The sequence below is a fragment of the Quercus robur genome, chromosome 2 (assembly GCF_932294415.1).
Source record: "Quercus robur chromosome 2, dhQueRobu3.1, whole genome shotgun sequence".
Classification (NCBI taxonomy): Eukaryota; Viridiplantae; Streptophyta; class Magnoliopsida; order Fagales; family Fagaceae; genus Quercus; species Quercus robur.
In genome coordinates, this window is record NC_065535.1 from 26,882,680 (window position 1) to 26,896,996 (window position 14,317).

The 14,317-nt window shown below is 36.2% G+C and overlaps 1 protein-coding gene across 2 annotated transcripts in view; it reads left to right on the forward strand.

Annotated features, from left to right (window-relative positions):
- Window positions 1-14,317, forward strand: part of LOC126713111 (phosphatidylinositol-3-phosphatase SAC1) — a 39,278-nt gene that overhangs the window by 4,813 nt on the left and 20,148 nt on the right. Inside the window, exons 4-9 of one of the 2 annotated variants that reach the window (XM_050412757.1) lie at window positions 1,026-1,102; window positions 2,174-2,206; window positions 9,950-10,137; window positions 10,283-10,380; window positions 11,661-11,794; window positions 11,881-12,012. In XM_050412757.1, the coding sequence (XP_050268714.1) occupies window positions 1,026-1,102; window positions 2,174-2,206; window positions 9,950-10,137; window positions 10,283-10,380; window positions 11,661-11,794; window positions 11,881-12,012 (662 nt within the window). The remainder of the gene's footprint in view (window positions 1-1,025; window positions 1,103-2,173; window positions 2,207-9,949; window positions 10,138-10,282; window positions 10,381-11,660; window positions 11,795-11,880; window positions 12,013-14,317) is intronic. The other variant, XM_050412758.1, reaches the window with a different exon arrangement.

A 14,317-nucleotide genomic window follows, 5' to 3' on the forward strand; every position in this document is an offset into this window, starting at 1 on the left:
TATATTTGAGGGTTGTGAAACTACAATTGTAGAGATAAAGCATATGTTTCTTAGGTTATTTGGATGGAGTTAAATAAATTCATTGTATTTTTTATTTTATAGGGGCTTTCATGGGTGTAGAGCTGGTATACTCCATTGGTCCCCATTGTACTCTTTGTAAAATCTTGTTTAAAAAAAAATGACTTTACTAATATAAAAATACGTTATTTGGATGGATTGAGGTAATGCATTATTTTTCTTTCTCCAATTTGTTGGAGTTTTTAGAGTTAGTACACTTTCGATGTTAATAATTTTTTTTTTTACTCTTTTATACTTCCCGTATATTTAAGTGGTGCACCATTTTTGCACTCTAAATGTGTTTTATTACTTATCAAAACATACAAAACTAAAGGAATTTTTGTATATAAATACAAATCCAACAATGTTAAATATAAAATTCTCTTTGGCTCCAAAAACTTAAAATCAAGATTGCCATGTTGAATCTACTGCTGAATTACAAATTGCAAGGCTTCACAGCAATGACAATTTATTTTAAACTTTGATTCTGCGTGACTGAGATCAATTGAGGGAGTAATGGTGCAATTATTTTAGTGATGGCCAAATCTATGTATAGATAGCAATACTAGAAAATAATTTAGCATTGTTAGTATGTGACACAATGTTTCAGTCTTGTACATAGCATGTAGTATGCAACATAGTTTGTTGATTATTATGATTTAATTATCATTTCTATATTGTAGTCTTTATTCTTTTTACTAATAATGGGTGACTTGGTATGCTATATCCTTCCATTGTAAATGCCTCTTGAAATTTTATTTTATGGAAGCAGAATATTCAAAGGTGATCGTGTCTGTTCACCACAATATGTACCCCCCCCCCCCCCCCCCCCCCCCCGCGCCCCTCTTCTTTTCCCTAGAATTCAACTCATAGCGCATTGCATGATCTTATTGTCTTCTAATTCAATTTCATTGGGAACAACATGTATTTAGTACCTCAATCAATTTTATTAAACGTGATGGTGGCAGACAAGGCTATCAATTTTTGGGAGGGACTTCAGTGTTTCTCTGGTTTCAAGACGCTCTCGACATTTTGCAGGGACACGGTATGGTTGAATATCTTAAATTTTCTTTGGTTCATCTTATTCTTTTACTTAACAAGCAAATGAAATTGTATTTAAAAAATTTAGTTAGAAAAAAAAAATGATTACTAAGATTAGTTTTCTAACTTCTAGGTCCTGGACTTCTGAAATTTTTTTGCCTTTTCCATATAGTATGGTTTGATTTGTCCATCCACAATTGGTTTTTAATTTTCTTGTTGTATTGACTATTTCTGGATATATATGACTTTTGCACCCATGCAGTTATCTTTTTCAATTTGTGAGTATCTAATCAAGTTGAGATAAAAGAAAAAAAAAAAAATTTATTACTGTGGTTGAGTTAAAGGTTGGAACTACTGTGTTGATGTTGAGTTAAATTAAAATTGACCCTGTAAATAAGAAATCAAATGCTGAAAAATAGAATATAATAAAAAAATATGGATTATTATTAGCCTCTGGAAAAACATCTGAAGCAACTTAAGATTCTCAAAGTGCACATGCTAGTCATGTGCATGCCATATCATCTATTTATTGGTCAAGTTGGCAGAAAACATGCTACATCATTAAATTCTGCATTAACAGTAGCACCTATGAACATACTTTAAAAAATCGAAGGGTTCTAATTGCACATGTTGAAACTTGGAAGACCCAATTGAAATTTCTAAGGACCAACTAGTGCTCTAGACTAAATAAAATGCAGTTGAATGGCTTAAAATTTGTTCCTCCGATGTGATTTCTTTATGTGAGGTTGGTTAGTTTTGATGACTCTAGGAGCATCAATGGTATAGGCAACTAATACTGTTGAAAGTTAAGGGGGTGAACTGCAAAATAGAGTTAATGCAGGCAGTTTTGTGGATGTTGGAGCACCTACTTACTTTGATAGGTCTCACTTGGCATTACTTTTTTGGGTGTTTGCTTAAATATTCGTTTCCTTTTTATAGTGTGTGTGTGTGTGTGTGTGTGTGTGTGAGTATATGCATGTGGGTGCGTGTGTAATCCACAAATTATGGGATCCAATAAATAGTTTATATAAGCTTTGCCCCCCCCATAGGTGTTTATCTCTTGTGGTTTGTTCAGGGAAGGACTGAAGGAGGAGGAGCAACAAACCAGGTTAGACATTCTCTCTCTACCTTGCTTTCTGTCTTCACATTGGATTCCTTCTTTCAAAGTTTGGCAAAACTGTAACTGGAGATTTTCTCTCCCTTTACATAAGTTTTTTACAGAGAACCTTTCTTTTCACCTTTTATCCCCTCATTTCAGGATGTGTTGGTTTGTTTCTTATGTTTTTGCAAATGGATCTTTAATTCATTTTTTTTCCATTTCCTATTTTAATTCTCTCTCTCTCTCATATTTACCCTGATATGATCTTCTGTTTCCCTTTTCAAAAATCTTGGTTTTTGGAGCTTCTATTTTTTTGACAAACTCATTGATCCTGTCCTGTGTATCTAATTTTTAGGTTTTTCTTGAAAAAATCTGGATTCTCTCTCTCTCTCTCTCTAGCTATCTTTAGATGTAGAATAATTAGTTTAAGTTCTCTGGCTTCTCAACTCTTCTGTTTAGCAGCATCCTTTTGTATAATTTTTTCTTTTCAAGATTTTGTGTTTGTTCTGGCACTTCTAAGGCAGTTGTTATTATTATAATCTCAGTGTCTGCAGTTCTGCTTGTTCAAAGGTTTTTTTTTTTTTTTTTTTCTTTTCTTTTCTTTTTGCTTTATTTGCATCTGTGAAAAGTGGTAGGAGTGGATTGTATTTTCATGGGGTCTTGAAGGGCATGCCACCAGGAGGATTAATGCTAAATCATTATAAGTTGTGGATTATTGATGTAGAATAGATTTGGAAGCTTGCTCACAATTGATTATATGGTGGTCTCCATGCTTTTAAATCTTGTGGTTTTAGGCTTTAGATTGTAGAAGAGATTTTATAAATTTTGTGGAATAATTATTTATTAGAGAAGTTTGGAAATAAAACCAACAGGCTAGGTTTTTTTTTTTCCCTCCCTACTCCTTTTCCCCTTATAAGGTGGAAAAAAAGAGGAGCTGTTTTCTTTCTTTCAGACTTAGAGATTGAGGTAGATGTTGCCATAGAAAATGGGCAATGTAAGGATTTGGTGCTCATGGGGAAGGCAGATTGCAAATTGGGCTGAAGAATGTGAGGATGCAGGAACATGGGACGAGTTATCTGTTGATTTGGAATCTGAGGGTGAGATGTTGGACTATTCTGGGGAGCTGGTATGTTGGTAAATAGCCACAGCAAACCCAGAAGTGGTGAAGAAGACTTCTGTGAAGGAAGATGAGGACAAGGCCAAAGGAGATAGTGTCTAGTTGTCGCAATGGGTTACTAGGAAGATCAAAGCTCTTAAAAAAACTGTGGTACTTCTTTGGAGGGTCTTGAGGAGGAAGTTATAGGATTTTTCTTATCCTTAGAGGTGAGGAGAAAACAACAGATGCTAGAAGAAAGTGCTTAGAAAAAACTGGCGAAGGAGGGATTAGAGGGCAATCAGGAGCTGAAAAACTTGTTGAGTTCTTGGAATTTTGAGAACGGGTCTGCCAAGCCAAGAAGTGTCAATAAGAAACGGGCCTTAGTCGTTCATCAATGAATATCAAAATCATTTCTTGGAATGTTAGGGGGTTGAACAATAATGATAAAAGGCTTTGATCAGGAATATGATCAAGACGTACTTATCCAAAAAAAAAAGGAATATGATTAAGACGTGTAGGCTGATATAGTTTCTTGCAGGAAACAAAAATGGATTTAATTTCAACAGGAGTGATATGATCTCTATGGGGCTGCCAGCATTTGGACCGGTTATTCTTAGGCTTTGTTGGTTCTTCGGGGGGGTGTTCTAGTGATGTGGGATAGAAGGGTTGTAGACAAGATAGAGGAAACTGTAGTTTGTTTCTCTGTTTCCTATAAGTTCAAAAATGTGGTTGACAATTTTTGAGTGGGCATTTATTGGGGTATATGGGCCTAATTAAGATAGAGATAGAAGGCACCTTTGGGAGGAATTGTCTGGGATTAGAAGTTGGTGGAATGTGCCTTGGTGTGGGAGGTGACTTAATGCAGTGAGATTTCCATCGGGGCACCTCAGTGCTGAGTATTTTACCCCATGCATGAATTTTTAGATTTCATTGCAGATAATGGTTTGTTGGATCTACCTGTGGAGGTGCTTTCACATGGTCTAACTCTCGATTGGATGTTTAGATTTCTCTTGTCGACTGATTGGGAGAAGAATTTTCTCAATGTATATCAATGTCCATTGATGAGGCTGCTCTTTGATCATTTCCCGATTATGCTTGAAGGAAGGAATTTTTAGAGAGGTGGTAGGCTGTTCAGATTTGAGAACATGCGGTTGAAGGCAGATAGTTTTGTGGAGAAGGTGAGCTCTTGGTGGGAATCCTATCATTTTCAAGTTTCTCCTAGTTATATAATAGCTAGCAAATTAAGAGCTTTGAAGAATGATCTAAAGAAATGGAATTGGGAAGAATTTGGCAGTATGGAGGAGAAGAAATACAATCTATGGAAGAGCCTTAATGAGTTGGATCTTGTTGAGGAAATTCGTTCTCTATCTGATGAGGAGAAATTGAAAAAGACTTATAAGTGAGTTGGAAAAGGTAACTCTTTTGGAGGCAATAATCTAGAGCTCTTTGGCTTAAGGAGGGTGACAGAAATACTAAATTTTTTTCATCAAATTGCGAATTCTCATTGAAGGTTCAACACCATAGATACCTTATTGGTAAAGGGAGAGTTGACATCAGACTCAGATTCTATATCTCTGTGCATTTCTCAATTCTATCAACAGTTGTATTCTAAAAATGAAAGACGAAGATTTGTGTTGGGTGATTTGGAGTTCTCAAGGATATCAGGGGAAGCAACTTGGTTGGATATGCTATTTCCTAACGATGAAGTGTTATTCAGTGTGTTTCAAGGTTTTAATGGAGATAATGCTCCAAGACCGCATGGTTTCTCTATGGCATTTTTTTATTTTTATTTTATTTTTCAGACATGTTCGCATATTTTAAAATTGGATATTATGGACTTATTTCAGAATTTCCTTGCCCAAGCTGTTTTCGAGAAGAGTTTGAATGCAACTTTCCTTACTCTCATTCCAAAAAAAGTTGAAGCTATGGAAGTGAGATATTTTAGACCAATTAGCCTAGTGGGTGGAGTTTATAAAATCAATTCTATGGTGTTGGCCAATAGGCCAAGGAAGGTGTTGTTGGGAATCATTTTGGAGTCCCAAAATGCTAATGTGACAAACAAACAGATCTTGGATTCGGTGTTTATTGCAAACGAGTGCTTAGATAGTAGGTTGAAGACAGGAGTTCTAGCAGTGTTGTGTAAATTGGACCTGGAGAAAGCTTATGATCACGTGTGTTGGGATTTTCTTATGTATATGCTGCAAAGGTGTGGGTTTTCAAAAAGATGGAAGAAGTGGATTATGTTTTGTATTTCCAATATCCGCTTTTCCATATTGATTAATGGCAGCCCTACTGACTTCTTTGGGAGCACTAGAGGGCTCCGTCAAGTTGGCCCTTTGTCCTTGATGTTATTTGGCATTTTGGTGGAGGCTCTGAGTCGAATGTTGGATACAATGGTCAATGATGGGCATTTATCAGGTTTCTCAATTGGAACCACCCCAACACTGCAATGATGGTGTCACATCTATTGTTTGCAAACAATACCTTAATTTTCTGTGATGCTAACTCTAGTTAGAAAGCAAATTTGCGTGATATCCTCTCATCCTTTGAAGCAGTATCAAGGTTGAAGATCAATTTGGGAAAATCAGAGTTGGTACTAGTTAGGGAAGTGAACAACTTGGGAGAATTAGTGGCTTTGTTGGGTTGTAGGCAGTCATTGCTCCAATGATACTTGGGACTTCCCTTGGGTGCTAAATTCAAGGAGAAGACGATTTGGAATCCACTAATAGAGAGGCATCTGTGGCCTCATCTCTCGAACGGTTGGGGACCGAGACTTGGAGAAGCTGGAAGGTTCTGTTACTTAGGGATCCAAATGATTGGGATATGGGAGAAGTGGATGAATTCCTTCATACCTTGGGTTCTAATTTACCTCAATCTGAGCAAGGAGACCGTATGATATGGAAATTGTCGAAGAAAGGGGATTTTAACATCCTCTCGTTCTACGATAGGCTTCGAAGTCCCTTGCCTATTTTCTTTCCTTGGGAAGGTATTTGGAAGGTTAAGGCTCCTACGCACGTCTCTTTCTTTGTTTGGATGGCAACTTGGGAGAAGATTCTTACAGGGGACATTCTGCGATGTAGAGGCTTTGATTTTGTTGACTGGTGCATTATGTGTCGTTGTAATGGGGAGACGGTGAATCATTTGCTTCTCCATTGTGAAAAAGCTTATAAGTTGTGGAGCTTGGTTTTTAGATCTTTTGGGATTTCTTGGGTCTTGCCAAGATCGATTGCAGATACGCTTTTCGGTTGGTGGAATTGGTTGGGAAAGCACTCTTCTAGCATTTGGAATTTAGCTCCGTTGTGCCTAATGTGGTGTATTTGGAGGGAGCGAAATTGGCGAACTTTTGAGGACAGGGACAAATCCGATGACCAGTTGCTTGCTTATTTTAGTGGTTCTCTCTTTGATTGGTCTAGGGCTTGGGGACTCACCTCTAGTGATTCTCTCCCTTTGTTTCTTAGTTCTCTCCTTTGTAATTAGCTCTTTGTTGTTTTCGTGTTTCTTTTCCTTTTTTTCTGTTTGTTTCTTTCTCTGTAATCTTTGTTTTGCCTTTTGTTTTCATGAGGTAGTTTCTTGAATATACTTCTTTCTTAATTATAAAAAAAAAAAAAAAAAAAAAACGATTTGGAATCCAATTATTGAGAAGTTGGAGCAAAAGTTTGCGGGATGGAAGCAATTATATTTATCTAACGTAACTTTGGTTAAGAGTACTCTCTTTAGTTTACCTTCCTATTTTCTCCCTTTCCTATTTCGGTGGAGGTGGCTAAATTTACTAAAAAGTTACAAAGAGATTTTTTATGGAGTGGGATTGGTAAGGAATCCAAATTTCATCTGGTAAATTGGGCCCAAATTTGTGAGCCGATCCATAATGGATGGTTGGGTAGAAGGAATTTGAGAAGATTTAACTAAGCATTACTAGAGGAGTGATTGTGGAGATATGGTACTGAGAGAGAGTTACTTTGGATGAGGGATATAGAGGTGAAGTATGGGAGCGAATGGGGGGTTGGTGTACAACAGTTGTGGCTGGTCCTTATGGTGTTAGTCTTTGGAAATTCATAAGGTGGGAATGGTTGACCTTCTCCCTATATCTTCAATTTGATGTGGGAGATAGTTCTAGAGTGAAGTTTTGGCATGATATGTGGGGTGGAGATTGCCCTCTTAAAGTGGCTTTCCCAAAGTTATTTAATATCTATCTCAATATGGAATCCTCACTAGCTGAGCTTATGCAACTCTCTAATGGGGTGACCCATTGGGACGTTCATTTCTCAAGATTGGTTCAAGATTGGGAGCTTGAGTCTTTGGTTAAGTTTATGGAACCTAATCTATTCCAAGTCGGTGAGGGATGAGGGGTCGGATAAACTTTGTTGGAGACCTGCCAAGCGTAGAGGTTTTGAGTTATATGAGGATACTACTAGTCTTTATCCTTGTCCAATGGTACGGCATTTCTGTGGAAATTGGTGTGGTGCTTGTATATTCCTCCTAGGGGCCTTCTTTTCTTGGACTGCTGCCTTAGGGAAGATTTTGTCTACATATAATCTTTGAAGGAGAGGCATTATTGTTTTGGATTGGTGCTATATGTGTAAAAGAAGTGTGGAATTGATGGAACATCTTCTTCTTCATTATCCCATAGCTTATGAGCTGTGGACTATGGTGTGTTGTTTGTTTGGTTTGCATTGGGTTATGCCATAGAGGGTTCTTGATATGCTTGCAGCTTGGCAGGGTAGTTTCGGCAAGCACAAAAACATTGCATTTTGGAGGGCTGCGCCACACTGCATCATGTGGTGTCTTTGGCGGGAATGGAATACTAGAAGCTTTGAGGGTTGCGAATGGTCTATTCTTGAAATTATTATTATTATTGTTATTATTATTATTTTTTTTTTGTACTTTACAGGATTGGCAGATTTTGATTTTGGATTGGTGTTGTATGTGTAAAAGAAATGGGGAATCAGTTGACCACCTCCTCATCCATTGCTCTATTGCTTTTGATTTATGGTCTATGGTGTTTACTCTATTTGGCATTCATTGGGTTATGCCGAAAACAGTGGTGGAGCTGTTGGCTTGTTGGCAAAGAAAGTTTGGGAGGCATCGGAATTCTGCTATTTGGATGGCTGTGCCCCATTGTTTAATGTGGTGCATTTGGAGGGAGAGGATAACTGGCATTTTGAGGATTTAGAGAGATCAGTTTCAGATCTTAAACTCTTCTTTCTTAAGACTCTTCTGGATTGGGTTACAGTGTTAGGCTTTTGTTCTTTTTCTTCAGTCCATGATTTCATGGACTTTTGTACTTTTTGCACTTGATTTGTATTTGTCCTTGATGTATACTTCCTGTATACTCAGGTGACACCCCTCTTCTTTTTAATATATTTTTATTACTTATCAAAAAAAAGAAGGATTGGAGTGTTGCCTTTCAGTCTGTTCCCTGTTTCTCTTTCTTTGATATGTTTGAGCTTTTTCTTTCTTTCTTTTTTTTGAGAGGCTGATTGTATTGCTCCTTGAGTACACCCTGGTGTACTTGGGTTTCTTGTTTTTTTATAAATCTTTTCATTACTTATCAAAAAAAATTATTTTTAAATAAAAACTGCTGGCAGGAAAATTTTGGCAGCAGCTATTTCGGGTAAGATAGGAAATTTGGTTGGTTGTTTGCTAGAGGAAACTTTGGTTTTGAAGGGTCTTAGAGGATATAAGAGGGGGACCATGGTTTTGGGTTGTGAAGAGGAAAGGAAAGAGATGTTCAAGGGGGCTTCTCTTTGGCTGTGAACAGTATCTAGTGACTGGTGATAATGCGCCAGAAAGAGGAGAGAATACAATATTGCCTGCACGCTCAAAATCTAATTCTTTGAGTACGTTGAAATTTACTTATAGAGAATATTTTTCTCTACAATACCAGGACGAGGACTCAATGCAAGTTACCTAATGGACACTTAATGGCTTAATAATCATGTAAAACAACCCTAAGTGCAGAATAAGCATAATTAATTAAATACCCTAAAAGTTTTGTCACAAGAATTGGGAATTTTTGTCTCTCACTGAAGTGCAAAACAGTAAAATATAGTTACCTTTGACTAAAGTTATTGAACCAAATTAAAATAAAAACTGTTTTAACGGTTGACTGCTTATGACAAAACCTTTAAAACTATATAAGACTCAACTTCCATAAACTTGATAAGTAGTCAACTAATAAGCATAATGGTTTGATGTCGCACAGGGTGCCACAAACATGAATTTGTCTAAATTATAAAGTAGTACATGTAAAGCAATAAACCCATAACTTATTAAGGAACAAAAAGCTGAATCCATTTGTTTGTTTGTATTCTTTTTTATTTACAAATTACAGACTAAAGTGTCATTGAACAAGGAGTCGCCTTGTAGTTGATTTGTGATACAACTGAAAAGGACATATAGATTAGATGGAATGTCCTGAGAACTAGGGAGGGATGTAGAAATATAACTCTCTTAACACAATGCCATTAGTTTTATTTATTGCAGTTGTTAAGAAAAAGGAACCATTTCCTTTTCTGCTGAGTTTCTTTATATAAATCACTAATATTTATTTTAGGAACTATGTATTCAGTTCCATAATACACAGAACTTGTTTCTGTCTGTATATATTTAGGAAACTGTTGTATTAAATCCTTGCCAATGGTTTTCATAAATTGCAGTTACTTGAAAAGGGGAGTTAATGATCGTGGAAGGGTTGCAAATGATGTTGAAACAGAACAGATTGTCCTTGATGAGGAAGTTGGGTCACGCAAGGGAAGAATGAGTTCTGTTGTTCAGATGCGTGGCTCAATTCCCCTTTTCTGGTCGCAAGAAGCTTCAAGATTTAGTCCTAAACCTGATATAATCTGTATGTTGCTTTTGTTGTTGATTCTTATGGGCGCTATTTTATTGTTAGCTTTGCAATTTATTTTTATTTTTATTTTTTTTTCCATAAGAAATAGAAGTTTTATTAAAGATGAAATAAATGAAGTGTGTTTCCTTTTTGACTTCAGTACAGAGATATGATCCCACATATGAGGCAACCAGATTGCATTTTGAAGACCTGGCAGGGAGATATGGCAATCCAATTATTGTTCTTAATTTAATAAAGGTTATCTTTAAATGCATTTTTAATGTCTTCCAATTAAAAAGTCTTGTTTTCAAATACAAGAAATTGGATTCTTCACGTGCATGGGGCTTTGTTGGTGGTATTGATTCTATTGAGTTATTTTCATATTGGCCACACAAAAAAACTGGAGAAATAAAAAGATTTCAAATTGGGGTCTTTATTTCTTTTTTCTGATGTTAGATCTAATACCTAGTGCAATCTGCTACTTTTTCACCCTGTAAAATTTCTTGTATCAATTTGTTTATAGCAAATTCAAGGATTGGCAAACTCCCCATCACTTTCTTTCCAACCTGCTGTGGTTGCGAATTTGCATCAAGTTACAGCTAATGTATAATGACGGTTGATGGATTTTGATAAATTTCCATTTGTCCCAAAAGCTTAAGCTATTAGGAAATGGTGAATTTAATCATTTAGCCATTATTCTAACACTCCCCTCTCATGTGTGGGTTTAGATTGGCTTAATATTAAGGGAGGCCCAATATGTGGGATTTTTAAATTTTTAAATGAGAGGTAGAGTGGAGGTAGATTTTGAACTTAGGGCCACCTACTCTTATACCATGATAAATTACCACTTGTTTTAAAAACTTAAGTTGTTAGGAAATAATGTATTAAATGAGGTTTGTTGATGTAGACAATGTATATTTAGAGTGACTTTTTAATGAGTAAAACCAAGAACAATACATGTATTATAATGATTAAAGCATGTTACTCCTTTGAAGATTTTTGAGATTTTTGAATTTTGATGAGCCAAAGAGTTCTAGCTTAAATGAAATCTACTTCCCTTTTGTAAGAACAAGATTGTGAAGTGAGGTTGTGGGTTCAAGTCTTCAAGATCTACCTATGTAACTTACAAATAAAATATATATATAAAAAAAAAGATTAAAATAAAATGAAAAGACGAAACCATTTTTGATGATATGTGGATGCGTGTATTAAGCTCTCTCTCTCTCTCTCTCTCTCTCTCTCTAGTAGTGTCTATGCCTATGACAAATACCTGGTATGATGGAGAGAGAATGGAAAGCTTTCTCTCGATGAAATTTTAATGTGACAAATTATGAATTTTTTTCCTGATCCCAATGCATATATACCTCATCCTAATATATATATATTGATAAGTGTATATTTGGATACTATGTTTACATTGCACATATATACAAGCATTGTTTCATATGCTTTCAGCCTTTTATTTTCTCAATTGCCGACTATTTAGTGCTGAGTTTAATGTCTGATATTCCTTGAACTAATTTAAATGTCAAATTAAGACCGTTGAAAAGAGGCCAAGAGAAATGATGCTAAGGCGCGAGTTTGCACATGCGGTTGGGTATCTGAACCAGATTCTTTCAGAAGAAAATCATCTTAAATTTATTCACTGGGACTTTCACAAGTTTGCAAAGAGGTAAGTAGGTTGCTTCTTCTTCTCTGTCTAGTTTCTATTATTTTTGAATTGGAGCTAAGCATTCTGTATTTCTGCTGTTTCCAAAGCAAGTCTGCCAATGTTTTGGCTGTTTTGGGTGCTGTGGCAAGTGAGGCACTGGATTTGACTGGTTTTTACTATAGTGGTAAACCTACAACTTTTAAGAGGGCCAACAAAATTAGTCGGACAAGCACAGGAAGGTATGTATTTCTTTCTAAACACATTGATCTATATCCATTTAAGCGCAGCAATGCTCTTTTTTGTTTAGCTTACAAAGTGGTATCTGATTGATTGTCAATGTTGAGATTTTATTTTGTTATTTTGCTTTATCAAGAACATTTGTAATGTCCAAGTCATAGGATGTAAGTTTTAACACAAAATTTTTGATTAAAGCTATATTACTAAGGGTGCTTCTCTTGTTTGCTGAAGAACAAAAAAGATAAACCCTTGGAATTAACATCAAATGTTGGAAAGAGGAAAAAATTCTAGAATTCAACACCCAAGGTTGCTTAGAATCATCACCAAGTGGTGGAAAAAGGGATAGATCTAGGAGTTAGTGTCTAAGGTTACTTGAAGTCAACACCAAGCACTGGAAGAAAACTTCCAACCAAGTTGTCAATGATAGTGAATATTGAGGCCTTTAAATAGGTTACCCAAATTACATCAAAGAAGGAAAATGAAATAACTTCATAATTGATAAACTACCATTTGTCCCAAAAGTTAAAGTTGTTATGAAAGGTTGAATTTAATCATTATTCTAAATTATTCTAACATTATTCACTTGTGGGTCTAGACTTCCTTTTATAAGTAGGACCCAATTTGTGGGATTTTTAATTTTTAATTTTTTAAATTATAGATTGGAGACAAGGTTCAATTTGAGGATCACCTGTTTTGATCCCATGATAAATTCGCATGTCTCCCATTTAGAGAGAGAGTGGTAATCCCATGAGATGGAGGCTGAGGAGTGATGGATTCAATTTTCGCTCTTTCTATATTGCTCTAAGGGGCTCAAGTGGTTCTTTTCCCTTGGAAAGGCATTTGGGGGGTTAAGGTCCTGTAGAGTGACTAGAGTCTCTTTTTTGGACAACAGCATGGGGGAAGATACCCACATTTGAGAACCTTATCAGGAGGGGTTATACAATATTGGGTTGGTGTTGCACGTGCCAATGTAGTGGGGAGACGGTGGATCATCTATTGATACACTGCATTGTTGCATTTGATTTGTGGAGCTTCGTGTTTAGATCCTTTGGGTTTTACTTTGAAAGGTCATCGATCTAATTTTTGTTGGAGAAATTAAGTTGGAAAGCATTTTGTCGGATATTTTGAAAATTTTTCAATTATGTTTGATGTGGACTGGGTTCAAAACCTCTAGCTAGCAACTTGGAGCCATCCTCAAGGGATTCCTTCTGTAATAGCCTGGTGTGGTGAGATGGGAAGGAATAGTCAGGTGTTTCAAGAGCTTGGATACCTCGTTTCTAAAAAAAAAAAGGTTTGATATGAACCATATAAGGGAATGCAATTGATGCACTTTTGAAGATGCGGTAAGTATGAGGATTCAGCTGCTAGCACCGTTCACTAGCTAGCTCCTTATATGAGTGGTCTCACTCTTGGGGTTTTACAACTAGCTATTCTATTGCATCATTTATAATGTTGTTGCCATTTTGTGTGTAATTCTTTCTTACTGTAATTCTGTAGGCTACTTTGTGTCCTTCGTATATGAAGTAGTCTCTTTAAAAAATTATTATTATAAAAAAAAAAAAAAAATTCAAGGAAGGTCACGCAATAATTTTTAACTAATTACATTAAAAAAATAAAAGCAAATAAAATTAAATCCTAAAAACTCTCATTCTCTTTCATCATCAATTAGCTTACAAATGGAATCATTCAACATAAATTGTAAATCGAGTCCAACGGGCATAGTTGGTGTTTGCAACCACTCTCCTAGGGTGGGAGACACTCAGTTTGCACAAAGAGAAAATTCATTGCAATTACTGCACACCTATTTATGTTAGGATTAGGAGAAGCTGACAAAAACTGCAAAACCTTATCTTTGGAGGGACTGTTGGTCGACTCGTCACTCAGAATAGTCCCATTGGCAGTCTCGTCCCTATGAAAATATCAGTTGGTCTTTTTTATCCAATTGCTTCCAAACTTCTATGGCTGCTCCTCCTGATTGCCATGCACATGGAACAAATAAATGCATGTAACCATCAATTGCCAAATGAATGAATAATAATCCTTTTGTTAAGACGTTTTGTCTGGTCTTTCTTTGGAGGTAGAGGCTCCCTCAAAGTAGTACCATTCTTGGAGATGGTGACTCTCTCAAGGTAGTCACAACTCACTGAATCCATCACCATTTGCATGTATTCCATCAACTAGATCCCTTACTAGCCAAAACGCTAATCCATTTCCACTTCAAGAACCTTCATCAAACACCTAATCATCCCATTCTCAAGCCACACCCAAACCCTTGGGGCAAACCCTAAATCCAAGACTCTTAATCTC